This window comes from Chaetomium strumarium (genome assembly GCF_033439665.1).
Source record: "Chaetomium strumarium strain CBS 333.67 chromosome Unknown B0T15scaffold_4, whole genome shotgun sequence".
Classification (NCBI taxonomy): domain Eukaryota; kingdom Fungi; phylum Ascomycota; class Sordariomycetes; order Sordariales; family Chaetomiaceae; genus Chaetomium; species Chaetomium strumarium.
In genome coordinates this window covers 1289625-1303550 of record NW_026944432.1, presented here as the reverse complement: position 1 = coordinate 1303550, position 13926 = coordinate 1289625, and the positions used below count along the sequence as shown (strand labels likewise).

The window sequence follows — 13926 nt, the reverse complement described above, 5'->3', positions numbered from 1 at the left end:
CGGAGCGCTCTCCGGCAACGTCATCTCCATCGCTCCTCGGCCCTTGAATCACCGCAGAGGGCACCGGATCGGCAATGGAACCATTACCAAGCTGGTGTGTGGCGGCATTGGTCCTCGGCTGATGAGATTGGGTCCGCAGACAGATCAGCAGAGTTTTCTTCCAGGCTCATGCCGAGGAGCAAAGATGCACTGGGTGAGGTGGGCAGGCGGGGGGGTTTGGGCGTCGCTCCCACCCCTGCTGCCTCCGTCCGTGATGACACCATCTGATAACTTCCGGATGGTACGAGCGAGGGGAGGGTGGTGTGATGGGCCACGCTCGTCACGGAGACGGGGGCGCCGTCTTAGACTCCCATCCCAGCCCCAGTAAAATGCCGCAGTGCTATGTAGCAGTGCCCAAAGGGCTACAAGCGAACGGTCGTTTTCTCGGATCTGATAAGATTGATTATTCATGCCAAGTCCACAGTCCCCACGCCCTGTGGTCGATCATAGCAAGCAAATGCCGCTTGATCGATCGTCCTCGACAGGAAACTAGACACAGCCCGGGCAGCGCTGCTTTGCTGGTCAAATGCAAACCTGACCATGCACTCATGTATAGGATAGTTATTCCACCTAACTTGCGAGAAAAAGCCTCGCAACATATATGGCACATCTGACGACTGCCGGCAAGGCACGAAAGCGTGCCCTGCGAAGTCCGGGCCTTGTGGACCTCCGAAGTCGGTTGCGCCAAGAGACCGGGGGCCACCGAAAAATTATCTGATCCGCTCTCTTAGCGTCCGAGTAAAGTTATCAGATCCGAGCACCCCTGGAGCCCGCTTTTATTGGTGGTTTCCTCTCGGCGCCATGACTTGGAAACATTTGCGAAGTGGGACGGCCTACGCAAAGACGACGTGGGCCAGCGAACAGGTTTGCCGCGTCTGTAGCATGGATCTACGAGCTAAGATATACTCGGTATGCCGACAGGGTGTGTGTGTTGCAGTCGGCGGGGACGTCGGGGAGGTGGGAGAGCCGAGAGATGTGCGCCTGCCGCCAGATGGGAAGCTTTGTTTTCTTTCTTTGTTTATCCTCGTCACACATGTGAATTGCTGAGACCCATTTGCTCGCTGCCGTAAGCAGCTTTGGCAACACATGAGATAGATCCCTCCTTCCTGCGGCGTCTCGTTGTACTTGACAACTTTGACAAGGCCTCATCGAGCATGGCGCCTCCGAGTAAGACGACACTACGGCAGTTCGCCGACTACGCAGCAGCTTCCGAGACAATCCTGAAGCTCCCGCATCCGTACCAGACGACGTACTTCGTTGGGAAGAAGGCCGAAGAAACAGACGCCAATTCCTCCTCGTACCAGCTCACCCCTCGCAACCCCGACGAGGCCGGTGGCAGCTCCAAGCCGCTTCCCTTCCCGCTTCACAATGCCGCTGTGTCTTTCTCCGAACCCCAGGACCTCAAGTCGAGCGACCGGCCCCAGGACTCCAACAACACCCCGTGGGCACGAGCAAGACGCAACCCGGCCGTGACGGTTAGCTGGACGAGCGCGGAGCCGCCAAGCGTCGGCCAGCTCTGGCTGATCACCTACGCCGTCTTCACGGTGCGCCCGGGCGAAGAGGCCTTCCGCCTCCGCGCGCAGGGGGCGGGTGCACCGCGGGTGACACAGCAACTCAAAGCCGTCGGGCTCGCCATCGACCACCCACCACGCGGCGGCGAACCCACCACCGCGACGGCCAATGCCGACGACGAGCTGGTCGTCCTCCGCGGCGCCTTCTGGCAAGGCGCGGGCTCGCCCTTCGGCCCGCGCCCGGCCTGGGCGCCGGAGGAGCAGGACCCAGACCTCTCGGGCTACCCGCTGCCGCCGGCGAGCTACGTGATGACGCACGAGCCGGCGACGGCGCTGTGCTGGCACCCGCGGCGGCGGGCCAAGCCGCGGCCGGGCAGCGTCATCTACAGCCGGTGGATCCCGCACCTGCGCGAGACCTTCAGCATGGTGGCGCTCGACCACGCCGACGCCGAGCACGTGGCGCTCTTCCACGCGTGGCAGAACGACCCGCGCGTGTCGCAGGGCTGGAACGAGACGGGCTCGCTGGAGCAGCACCGCGCCTACCTGCGCCGCGCGCACGAGGACCCGCACCAGATGGCCGTGCTGGCCCGCTTCGACGGCACTTTCTTTGCCTATTTCGAGGTCTACTGGGCCAAGGAGGACCGCATCGGCGCGCACTACCCGGCGGGCGACTACGACCGCGGGCGGCACAGCCTCGTGGGCGACGTGCGCTTCCGCGGCCCGCACCGCGTCAGCGCCTGGTGGTCGAGCCTGATGCACTACCTGTTCCTGGACGAGCCGCGCACGCAGAGCGTGGTCGGCGAGCCCAAGTACACCAACAGCTCGGTGCTCATGTACGACCTGATCCACGGCTTCGGGCTCGACAAGTTCATCGACCTGCCCCACAAGCGGTCGGCCCTGGTCAGCTGCTCGCGCGAGCGCTTCTTCCAGCTGTGCCCGCTGGACGACAACGAGAAGGTCATGGGCGGGACCGGAGTGGGGTTGGTGCCCAAGTTGTAGGTAGATAAAAGAAAAGAAAAGGGGTAATGGCTGGCAGTCAAGGTAGTAAGTAGTTGAAATGAGGCCATGTCTGGTGTTCATGCCATGATCTCTGTGTTCCATCGAAAGAAGGCCTGAAGTTTGAAGCAAGTACTCGGACCTTGTCTTATGGAGAGAGATTGTGAGTGAGTGAGTGAGTACTGTAAATACTAGTGGTACCCCTGAATTGCCTTGTTTTATAAGAATATGCATAGGTAGATCAACCCCTTATATCATGCTGGTTACTCGCGCTGCAATGCCATCATGAAGAAACGACCTTGTCCCCCCCAAGACCCAAATGGTTCCAGCAAACTATCTCCCAAAACAAGTCAGCACTCCACATCTCCACCATCTGTGGAAGAGAGAGGGGGCAAAAAAGAAAAGAAAAGAGCGGGCAAAAAAAAAAAAAAAAAAAAAAAAAAAAAAAAAAAAAACTCACTCGAAAACCCAAGATCATCCCCGAAAAACAGCTTCGTCACCTCCTCCCCGGCGGTCACGCCGCCCTCGGGCCAGTATGACACGGCCTTCTTCCCCACGGCGAGCCCGATCATGGGCGGGATCTCGGCGAGCTCCAGGAAGCTGCTGCTGCTGCTGCCGTCGTCGGCCGTCTTGTTCTGCATGCGCTGGTGGATGTTGTTCGCCGCATAGTAGCCCATGTGCATGGCCGCGCCGCAGCGCTTGATGCCGCTCCACTTGACCAGGTCGCCGATGGCGAAGTGGTCTGCTGCGTTGGGCGTGGTGGCGGGGAAGTTCAGGCTATGCACAACAAGGGTCGGCGTGTGTCAGGACTCTCGGGTGAGACTTGGAGAGGCAGCGGAGGAAGAAGAAGAAGAAGAATGAAGATTAAGAAGATTTAGGTACTCACTTGGCCTGGATCTTGACGTAGCCCTCCTCGTCTAGCACGCTGCTTGGCAAGAAGCTGGTCGAAGGGGTGGGCCTCGACACGGCGAGCGACACCTGGTCGGCGAGCATGGTGTGGCCGTTGGTGAAGTGCAGCCGGAGACACTTGTTGCCGTGCTCGTCCTCGGTCTCCTCGGTCCGGTCGAGGCGGTGCGACATGAGCACGTCGACGCCGGCTTCGCGCACCAGTTCCAGGCTGACGTCCTTGACCTCCTCCGGGAGCGGCTCGGACGAGAGCAGCTTGTCGCGCGAGTGGACTAGCGTGACTTTGATGTGTGGCTGCACCAGCTTGAGCTCGGCCGCCATTTCAATGCCCACGGCGCCTGTATGTCGTGTGCGAAGAGCGTCAGCAGCTGTAATCATTACCCTTTTCTTTTTCTTTTCTTTTCTTTGTTTTCTTCTTCTTGTTTCCTCTCTTCTTTTGTTCAAAAGAGCTTAAAACTGAACTCACCTCCGCCAACAATCACAACCCCGTGCCTCGCCGCCGTAGCAGCACGGATATGGTCGCCCGCCTCAAACAGATACTGCTTCCTGCGCAGCGACTGGGGCACCACGGGCCACACCCTCCGCAGGCCCGACGCCGCAACAAAGTAGTCGTACTGCAGTTCCAACGGCGGCGTGGCCGCGCCGTGCGCAGCGTATGTCGCCACCTTCCGCTGCGGGTCAACCGACTGCACGGTCCCGTGGAGCACCCGGATGTTGTTTTCGGCCCGCCGTAGCGCGGGGATGTCGTCGTACTTGACCCAGCACTTCTCGGCATATGCCTCGGACGCCAGCGCCAGGGGCGAGCCGATGAGGTGGTAGAAGCCGTCTCTCTCGTCCACTACCGTGATCTCCACCTCAAACTGTGGTCTCTCTACCTGCTGCTCTCCCGCCGCCGGCTTCGGCCCGCACCGTGGAGGGAGACCGCGGCACAGGTCTTGGAGATTGAGCGCGGCCGAGAGCCCGCCGTATGAACCGCCCGCCACGAGCACCCTGACTGGTTCTGTTGGGATGGAGCCCATTGTGGTTGTTGGTGCTCGAGTCAGATGACGTGGAAAGAGGGTCCGCCTCAAAAACGAAAACGGGGCAGGGGTAAGGATGAGATGAGGGCGATGTACAGATAGGTGTAGTAATGTTGACGGTCCTGGTGGAAGAGCCTGGTGGGATGGGGAACCGAAAGCTTTCAGCACAAAATGGGAAACTGTGAGGGGACGCGCGAGGCTCGAGATGGGCATGTGACAGGTGCAGTAGTGATTAAGGTGCGGAATGGTTTGGGGGGTCGGATGGTGTCCAGTGCCCTCCCGGCCTCACTCCTCCCTCCCTTTGTTGTATTTTATTCCGCAGTAGTGCCCCCATTCTGCATAGTAAGTGCCATGGATCAAACAAACCATGGATGGATCAAGCGCTCCACCGCCCTTTCTCAGCCGATGGAATTTTGGCCGTTGCCCTCCACCTCCATTCCCTCGGCCTCTGGAGTCTGGGCAGCTGCCGGGTCCACTGTCACCCGCGGCTCGCTTCGATGTCATCGTCGCTTGCTGATGAGTGTGACGCCCGGCATCGGAATCGTTTGGGCGCCAAGGTTCTCCAACCGGTTCCTCTTGTGGCCTGCAAAGCCTCCACACGTTCCGTTTCATCCAGTATTTGACGCATTCAGGAACCAACCGGAGGGGGAAATCGCGAGGGGCCAAGGCTCCAAGAACAGGAACCCCCGCTCCTGGTATCCACAAATTTGCAACCCTGCTGCAGGCTCATCTTATCAGATCATCAGATCATCAGCGAAAGCGCCGCGCCATCCGAGCGGTTGAGCCGGCAAAAGACGGCACTTCTTTTTTTTCCCGGAGAAGGACTGCGTTAGTTGCATATCTGAATTTCCTCATATCTCCCAGAGAGAGGGATTCAGATTGAGTCGCAACATATATTTCCATGATCATACCAAAACCATACTTAGATCCCATCATCCCAATGATCCATAATCCCACCGATGATCGCTTAGAAACCCGGGAACTCAAACTTGACCTCCTCGGCGTGATACCCGCCAGGGGGCACTCCCGCGTTAGTCAATTCACCCAAGAAGCTGGTATGCAGCGAGTACAAATCCGGGTCCGCCCTGAGCGCCTCCTCCTGCGCCAGCACGTCCTCCAGATCCTGCCCGACATCAAAGTACTTGCCCCTCAGCACACGCTTGGCGAGGCCCGTGGCCAGAGCCACGCACACCATGCCGTTGAGGTATGGCGAGTCGTTGTAGACGTCTAGCGTGTTGGCGAAGAAGCGCTGCGCCTGGGGCGGCAGGTTGGCAATTGACTCCTGAGCGTATTCTATCCTTGTATTCAGCGCTTCATTCGTCTTTTGTCTCTACGACTCAAAGGGGGCTTTGTGCGGGTTGGGATGAAAAAGGGGGGGGGGGAAGAAAACATTTATTACTCTTCAGCGTCATGGTGCTCTTGATGCCGCCCGGATGGAGGGAATACAAGTGCACGTCCTCCAGCCCTTCCATGTCCATCTCCTTCTGCGTGCAGGCCGTCAGGTTGATCAGCGCCGCCTTGCTCGCGCAGTAGCTGGTGCTGTACGGGATGGCGACGGTGCCCGCGCGCGAGGCAATGTTGAGCACGCACCCGCTGCGCTGCTCGCGGAATTTGGGCACCAGCAGCCGCATGAGGTAGTAGGGCCCGTGGAAGTTGACGGCGATGTCGTGGATGAAGTCGAGCGGATCTTGGGCGTAGATCTGCAAGATATGAATGAGCCACTCTATGCATTATAAATGAGAGCAGTGTGATATTTCAGCTACGGGGGTGGGTGAAGGGGGCCGAGGCGCCTTATACTTACCGGTCCTAAGCCGTTGGCTCCTGCGTTATTCACCAAGATGTCCACCCTGCCGTGGAGGTCAAGTGCCTGAACACGAGGTTTCCCATCAGTCTCCTTTCTTCCCAAGAGCATCCGTCCATGCATCTACACTGTTTCACAGCCACAACTACCGATACCCAGCCAAGGAAACTCTACCTCTGCAGAACTCGCGAGTTAGGTAATTTCAACAGCGTACCTGTTTCACAAGCGCTTTGCACCCTTCCAACTCGGCAACATTGCACCTGACAAACTCGACCGCGCCAGCCCCAAATCGGAGACATCTCTCCTCCAGCTCCGGCGGCGGCGGCGTGTTGTGGTACGTCAAGACCAGCTTGGCACCGGCTACCGCAAACGACTCGGCCAGTCCCCGGCCTATGGCACCCGCGGCGCCTGTGGTTATATAGTAACCGACCGCGTTTGGAGTCAGCTTCGATCCAGAAAGCAATCCAACGACACATTTGGGCGTGAAAAGATACTATAAGAGAAAATGTATGTACAGAGAGTACAGTACCTGTGATGATGGCTACCTTGTCCTGGAGAGAGCCCCTGAACTTGGAAGGGTGGATGAAGAGGTAGACATCGGTGCGGAAGCGCGGGGTGAACTGAGCTGGAGCCGGAGGAGATGACGGCTTGTCTGTCATGTTGCTGAATACCTAGTTGGCTGACCTGGGGATAGAGTGTACCTATGGTAAAAGTGATTCGTTACATAGGTGTACCCCGGATCGGTTTTCTATCTGGAAACCCGGAGCTGGCTACAGGTCAGGGAGATTGTGTAGGACGAAATCAGACTGACTCTGGGAGACACGAATACAACAGCGGGGTAGCACGGCGCGTATGTGTGTCTCTCTTCCCGAATCAGCCGAGCTGGTTTAGGGCGGGATTATAGATGCAGTCCTCGCTGCGGCTTACCTTGTGCCTGGGTAAATACTACCGGCCCTGGCGCTTCTCCGGGGCTCGGCAATCATCCTACCAGCCTGTTTATGAACCATTCAGCTTTGGACCAGTTTGTATTGAAAGTTAGTGCATTCTGGGAGGCCACAGTGAGTACATTGGGTTCGATCGATTGAAGGCTACCTCAATTCTTAGGTAGGCATCTAAGCTCATACAAACTATACGACATCTAAGCTGTGGAGCGTCGATAACTTCCATGCTACCAAATTCTTGACTTGCACTCGTGCTATGGCATATTGGTAAGTGCGCTCTCGATGGAACTGGCAATTGGCAGCTGAGGACGCTTAGATATACCGCTGAACTACTATGTGGTGTCTTACTACTCATAGGTTACTAGTACTCACTAAGGTAACGTGTTTGCCGCAGGCAAGGTTCCAGTTCTTGTACAACACCGCGCCGGGGTCGCCGTTTCCACTCCTTTGTCTGTCAAGCTGTGATTTATAAGGATAAGCTCACGAAGGATATCAAGCCACCAACACCGCTGTCTACCACGCTCTCTCTTCCCACCCGCGCCGCTTTCTACAATGTCGCGTCCTCTCCGCTCCAGGCGTAGCGGTCATACATGCCAGGCTATCACGACCCCGCATTACCGCAACTTAGACAGCGACTCCTTCTTAAGTGGAACGGAGCCGTGGCTGCCGCTCTCCTCGTAGGGGCCGGTGTCGCCCCGTAGACCGCCATCCGAAGCTTGGCTTCCTCCCTCGGCCTCTGGAGGTGATGGAAGCTCCAATCCCGTGCTTGGAGTGTCCGCATGAACGACCACGGAGCCTTCCTCCGGCTGCGTGCTGTCTGTGCCGGTCGAGACATCTCCGCTCTGCAAATCTTGCTTCCAAAAGTCCGAGGGGGACAGAGCAACCCTTGGAAGGGGCTGGACCTCGCCTGGCTTCAAAACCCGTATATGGCTGTGGCTCTTAGCGTTCCTCTTAAGGCGTGGCTTGGATGGTCCACCACCTGGGCGATTAACCTTCCGGGACCTAACCTTCAGTTCCAACCGCTCATCCTCGTCTGACTGCTCGTCCGCATCCTGGAACGGCTTCTTATGCCTGGCGACGACGAGCTGTATGCTAGCTCCGGAACCCCTCCGCCGACCAAACGTCCGGTCTTCTGTTGGCGTCACTTCCCCTGAACTCGGCGGTTGGACGACACGAATGCAGGGCGGGTTCTGTTCTCCACCATCGGTGCCGGTGCCTCTGCCGCTGCTCAGATTATAGGCTACTGGCTGCCATACACCCATAGCCCGACGGAGATTGACCTGACTCTTGCTGAACACGACGCGCGCGCGCAGACTGTGCACCGCCTTGTCGAGGGCGAGTTCAATAGCCAGCCTGTCTCGGATGCGACTCAGTTTTGGCCACGTCGCCCTCTCGCCCATCAAACAGTTGCGTAGCATGAACTCGGGCGTTGGGTTCTTCAGGATGAGTGGGAGGTCGTGCAGCGCAATCTCGGGGAGGATCGTGATGTCACCAGAGTACGCTTGGCTTAGAACGGACAGGAGCTTGGTGAGCAGGTTCGGCAAAAATCCCATTTCGGCCAAAAATTGCATCCTGTGCAGACTTTCTTCCTTAGCCATCGCTGTCAGTTCCCCAATCCACCCTCGACGGGTCACAGATGGCTCCTGGTGTATCTTCCCCGGAGAGGGTTGGTCGTCCTTAGCGAGAAAGGGAACGACATGCGGGTTGACCTGCGAGACGATGAAGTGGTTGACGTTGAACATCTCGGCGAGACGAGTCATGGGCAGGTCGTTGTCAACGGATCCATCGATGAACTGTTGCGGCGTCGGGATCCAAGGCTCGTGCTTCCCGGTCGCCGGATTCTTCATGAGCAACGGGTGACCCTGGAAAACTAGGGGAACGGAGCACGAGGCAGCAACGGCGGACCATATCAAGACGTTAGGCGCAGTTACGTAGTTGAGCAACCGCGGAACCTCGTAGATGGACGAGGACGACACGCAGATGTTGCATATCCGCCGTGTCCGATTGTAAGCCTCCAAAAAGGTCACGTCTCCGAGCCAGCCCTGCATCACCCTCGTCAGGTTCGAAATGTCGGACCAGCTCCCCTTAGTCAAGAGGTGACGAAGATGGCTTGATATACCCTCGTTCTCGCCCTCAAATACGCCCAAGTCGCCAAACGGGAATCCTTTGATCAAGCCGGGGATCTCGTCATCCTTACGCGTGCACAGGACGGAGCAGACGATAGATCCGGCAGATGCGCCCGAGACAATGCGAGGCAGGAGCTTTTGTTCGTATAAGGTCTTGAGCACGCCAATATGCGCCATACCAAACGTACCGCCTCCGCTCAAGAGCAATGCGCTCCGCCCAAAGCTTTGCCGAGCGCAAATCATGCCTTCGAGCAGGTCTTTAAGATCCATCTCGGTCTGATAGGTGCTCTTCTCGACCACCGACTGGATGGTCTCGATGGCGGAATCGACGTACCGCTCAATCAACCTTTTGGTCCCGACGTAGGAGTGGCGATAGAGATCCAAGTTCCCCATGCCGCCCACATCACGCGACAATCCAGTCCTGATCAGATACATCATGGTGCTGATGTCGCAGTTGATTCGGGCCGTGTCCAGTTCTTCCAGCTTGGCCCGAATTTGCTCTGCGCGGTAGTCGTATTCGCCGCTTGTATCATCGCGTTTCCACTCATTGTTGCCCTCGAGCTTGTCGAGCTCAGCGGCGGCTGTCTCCCACTCTTTTAAGGTGGTGGCCTGCGGTGCCGGTATCAGTAACCGGCGGCAGGGAGAGGGGCTGAAAGCACTTACATTCTGCATGCGGGCGGCTAGTATCTGCCTCCGCTCCGCTCCTTTCCCTTTGCCTGCGTGCTCGGAACCGGCGAGACCATCTCGCCACGCCAGAGCGAGACTGCCGGCACCCCGGACAAGCACGGACAGCGGGGAAGCAACATGGCTCTTAGACGTTCTTCTGCTCCTAGCCCTAAGAGGTTCGAGTGAAGACGGTTGTGTCGGACTTGAGCCGGTGTTCTTAACTAGGGTAACTCGGGGTCCATGACGAGGGCCATGGACGAGGAAGTCGGACATGGCGGGCACCGGGAAGAAGTGGGAAGTGAGGGATATAAGGGGCTGCTGGATGCTACAGAGAGCTGCTTAGGATGGGGCAATAGGTGGGTGTCGAGGGTCTTAGGACGTAGGAGTTGAGCCGGAAATAATCACGATTAGGGGTGCTGTAACTCCTTTCTTATGACATATTGCTGGGCGGCGAGGTCTGTTGGGGATCGAGGATAAGCGTGTCGAGTGGGTGGAGGATAACCATCCGTGGCCCGCAACACAAGTCTGATCGCAATACCTAAGATTTGCCCGACTTCAAGCTTGAAGATTAAGAATGAATGGTAGAGGAGGAAGGGAATTACATCGGACAGGATGTTGGCCAAGTTGAGGTAATATTAGGCCCTAGATTCAAGAGCAAAGAAGGAAACGGAAAGGACACCCTGGACGACACCTGATGACAGAGGAGGCCATGTGCCGCCAACGAAACTGGAAATTGGTAGCGTGGGGCACCCCACACAGGATCCGTTGATCTGGGGGAGGCACAAAGAAATCGTGGGGAAGGCACGTCACACAGCGTGCGATTGGCGGTCTGGTTTGAGCATCATGGGATTCCCCCAACCGGCCAATCCCAACCCTGTTGCAGATGCCCACATGGGCGTGCCAATGACACAATCCCTGTTGGCAGAAGCCACATTAACCACAGCTTATGATGTTTCAAGTGACACCGTTCCAGAAAGCTCACAATGCACAGAGTGTACTGCTGTAAGTATATAAGATTTTATTATCGAGGCGCTGCATTATCATCTGAAACTTCGGCTTCGAACGGCCGAAGGAGCGGTAAGCAGCATACTAGTATGTAGTCCAATCTTCAACCTCCACTCCACGTCTCAGCCGAACCCGGCAAACTAAACCCCGTAAAAAAAGCGGTCTGGCCCAGGGGCAGCTTGCCAGTTGCACGAGTCAGTCTTGCGACTTGAAGGCGCTGGAAATGCCCTGAAGGAGTCCTTCAGTCTGAAAGGTGGGTGACCGTGCGGAGCACTATCTCCAGAACCCCAGTTTTCACATGTCGCAGGATGCTGGAGGCGGGGTGAACGGTGAAGGTCATCCCCGGCAGTCTCCCGGAGCACGATATCGGAAGGCCACAGAAGCACTGGACCTCGATACAGACCACCCTGCAGAACTCAATACTCATCATTAAGCAGTAACCAAGGCACAGTAACCAAGGTACGCCTGCCCGACTGCAGTGAGCTTCTAACCTATGACCGGGCACAGAGTGGTTGTAACATCGAGTTCGGAACGCGCGTCGTCGGCGGGCAGAAGCTCAACTAGTACCTGGTAGGTAGCTTGCAGATAAACGGCGAACATGGGACGAAAGCCGACTGAAAGGAAGACCATCACACATGATGACTTTGGGAAACTACTACATACTGCTAAAACGTCCAATGGAAACTCGAAGATTAGAAAGAATAGGACCGAAACTGCGACCTCGGGTCTACGTGGGCTCGATCGTGAGGCGGGTTGCTAGGATTGCGTCGCAGGCACGCGCTAGGTAGCCCCACAGCAGAGGAATGCTCCACTGGACTGATGAATTCAGGCTGCCGGCTAGGCGCGGAAGCTTCCGCAAGACCGCAACACTCAGGGCACAGTGGGACGCGTAATTCACTGCGCCCAGCGTCCGCCATAACATCTCGTGGGGAGGCGATTCTTCGCTGGCCCGTGGGCTGCAACCGCCGGATTACCTATCTCCTTGCGGGATCGCCACTGAGATGGCAGCGGACCTGGAATGTGTGCGGTTTGCAATGCTTCCGAAGCCCAGCCTAACCTTCACTGTGCCGAGTCTCCACGATGGGCTGCCGATCGATTGTCGCGTGTACCACCCGCACTCTCTCGCTCCGTCTCCTAGTGCGCCACCTTGGCAGAAGCACGCTGCCGTTGTTGCACACCCATACGCGCCCCTGGGTGGCTGCTATGACGACCCCATTGTCGACATTGTAGCCGGCACACTGTTGCGGCTCGGCTTCCTTGTGGGCACCTTCAATTTCAGGTTCGGACTATCCCGTTTGCGCCCCAGAATCCCAGTCCCTCGAACTTGCGTGCTTTGTTGCTAGTAGCCCGCTGATGTGCCATGTCGGCTATCTATCTAGAGGCGCCCATGGCTCTGCCGGCAGAACCACATGGACGGCCAAGGCCGAGCGCGCCGACTACCAGTCGGTTGTTGGTTTCATGTACTACTACGTGCACTTCCTCGAACCCCTTTCCCAAGCTAGTCCTAGCCAGCCCGACAGTAAGGGCCACGGTGAGGAACAGGCAGACGCTGATGAAGAGGACACATCAATCATTCGCTTATGCCCCCCTACGCCTGATGGATCGCCGTTGTCGCCGGCAAGGTCTGCTGCTAGGCCTGTCCTGTTGCTGGGGGGCTATTCGTACGGGGCCATGATCACATCCCAACTGCCGTCTCTCGACACGATAATGGCCGTGTTCAGGGGCCCAGTTCGCGATAGGCCCGCCGCCGAAATCCGACTACGCGCCCAGCACATGGCTGAAATGCAAAACCGGATCCTGGCGAGTGCAAGACATGCCGCAATCGACCGTCTAACCACCAGGTCTCCTCGGAAACACGCCGGCATGCGCGTCGGAGGAGACGAGGAAAGCCGGAGTAGTCACGAATCGCGCCGCCCTCTCTCGGCCGAATTCGAAGAAGCGGTACGACACGGCGTTGCTGAACTTATGGCGAGGGCTGGGAAGAGACCTAGGCGGACTCTCAGTGATCAGAGCCAGAACTCCTGGGATCCAGAAGGGATCGCCGAGGGGTCTAAGCACGCCGCTGAGCGTTTACCGCCCGTTCCTGGCCTGATCACATACCGCCCAGCGTACCTACTCGTGTCACCTCTGCAGGGCATAATTACGAACCTGGCCACCATGTCTCTTCCCTCGGCATTATCAGGCATCACCGGAAAGTTGTTGACCCGAATTTCTGCGATGACCCGCGAAGAGACCGCCGAGCTGTCCGGCGCGGAACCATCTTTGCTGGCGCGTGCGACCGCAGTTGAGGCAGAGGACAAGCTGGTCCGCAGCCCCACGCTTGCGATTTATGGAGATCGTGATGGATTCGTTCCTGTCCGGAAGCTCCGGGAATGGGCATCTCGTCTGGAGGGTAGACCAGGCTCCAAGTTCCGTGCTCACGAGGTGTCCAGCGCCAACCATTTCTGGGCGCAGGGGAATGTAGCATCTACCCTCAAAGAGGCCGTCAGAGCGTTTGGGACATCTCTCCTAGGTGACAGCGCACACTGAGATGGGGCCTCTAGGAACTGACGTACTTCTACCCTGCCCTGAAAGGGGAGATGATAGCCTTGGTAACTCAGTGAGTGGCAACGCTTCACACGAAAACCCTCTGCTGCAGTGCTACGCCGTCATTTATCACACATCATGCAGCGCCCTCACCCTGTTGTTGACCGCCCTCTTCGCCATTGAAGTTTTAGGTGCCGTCTAGTCCCACGCATACGGCATGCCCGGATACAAATGCAGCTCGACCTCCACACTCGCCTTGGAAAGCCTCGCGGCAAACGCCAACGACTCCTAACTCGGGGTCAAAACGCAATGTCGGCGGCATTGTTCGATGAGTATTGATGAGATGGCACCAATGAACAAGATGCGATGATCTGGATCCTTGGAGGAAGG

The 13926-nt window shown here is 57.5% G+C and overlaps 5 protein-coding genes across 5 annotated transcripts; 2 read left to right on the top strand and 3 right to left on the bottom strand.

Moving 5' to 3' along the window:
- Positions 1–1193: 1193 nt before the first annotated feature.
- On the top strand, positions 1194–2549 carry B0T15DRAFT_493576 (acyl-CoA N-acyltransferase; the record flags this gene model as incomplete). The annotated part of the gene is made up of 1 exon (XM_062866953.1): positions 1194–2549. The coding sequence occupies one exon, from the start codon at positions 1194–1196 to the stop codon at positions 2547–2549; it is 1356 nt and encodes a 451-aa protein (XP_062721186.1).
- A 280-nt stretch (positions 2550–2829) lies between these two features.
- Positions 2830–4471, bottom strand: B0T15DRAFT_555520 (pyridine nucleotide-disulfide oxidoreductase-like protein; the record flags this gene model as incomplete). The annotated part of the gene is made up of 4 exons (XM_062870394.1): positions 2830–2879; positions 3007–3323; positions 3433–3790; positions 3919–4471. 4 exons carry the CDS (start codon positions 4469–4471, stop codon positions 2830–2832), a joined length of 1278 nt encoding a protein of 425 aa, XP_062721185.1.
- A 675-nt stretch (positions 4472–5146) lies between these two features.
- On the bottom strand, positions 5147–7210 carry B0T15DRAFT_532184 (uncharacterized protein). The gene is made up of 5 exons (XM_062869299.1): positions 6802–7210; positions 6487–6680; positions 6273–6338; positions 5871–6171; positions 5147–5764 (listed from the first exon to the last, which is right to left on the bottom strand). The coding sequence occupies exons 1-5, from the start codon at positions 6929–6931 to the stop codon at positions 5439–5441; spliced, it is 1017 nt and encodes a 338-aa protein (XP_062721184.1). The 5' UTR covers positions 6932–7210; the 3' UTR covers positions 5147–5438.
- A 617-nt stretch (positions 7211–7827) lies between these two features.
- On the bottom strand, positions 7828–10278 carry B0T15DRAFT_511325 (acyl transferase/acyl hydrolase/lysophospholipase; the record flags this gene model as incomplete). The annotated part of the gene is made up of 2 exons (XM_062867906.1): positions 7828–9948; positions 10003–10278. 2 exons carry the CDS (start codon positions 10276–10278, stop codon positions 7828–7830), a joined length of 2397 nt encoding a protein of 798 aa, XP_062721183.1.
- A 1766-nt stretch (positions 10279–12044) lies between these two features.
- Positions 12045–13539, top strand: B0T15DRAFT_485024 (uncharacterized protein; the record flags this gene model as incomplete). Its single annotated transcript, XM_062866269.1, has 2 exons — positions 12045–12289; positions 12390–13539. 2 exons carry the CDS (start codon positions 12045–12047, stop codon positions 13537–13539), a joined length of 1395 nt encoding a protein of 464 aa, XP_062721182.1.
- Between the last annotated feature and the right edge of the window lie 387 nt (positions 13540–13926).

Excerpts from the sequence above, each read along its gene's own strand:
- B0T15DRAFT_532184 (XM_062869299.1), bottom strand. The coding sequence starts at position 6,931 with ATGACAGACAAGCCGTCATCTCCTCCGGCTCCAGCTCAGTTCACCCCG. Across the intron at positions 6,681-6,801 it reads CAAGGTAGCCATCATCACAG|GCGCCGCGGGTGCCATAGGC; the intron begins GTACTGTACTCT and ends ATATAACCACAG. Across the intron at positions 6,172-6,272 it reads GAGCCAACGGCTTAGGACCG|ATCTACGCCCAAGATCCGCT; the intron begins GTAAGTATAAGG and ends CATATCTTGCAG.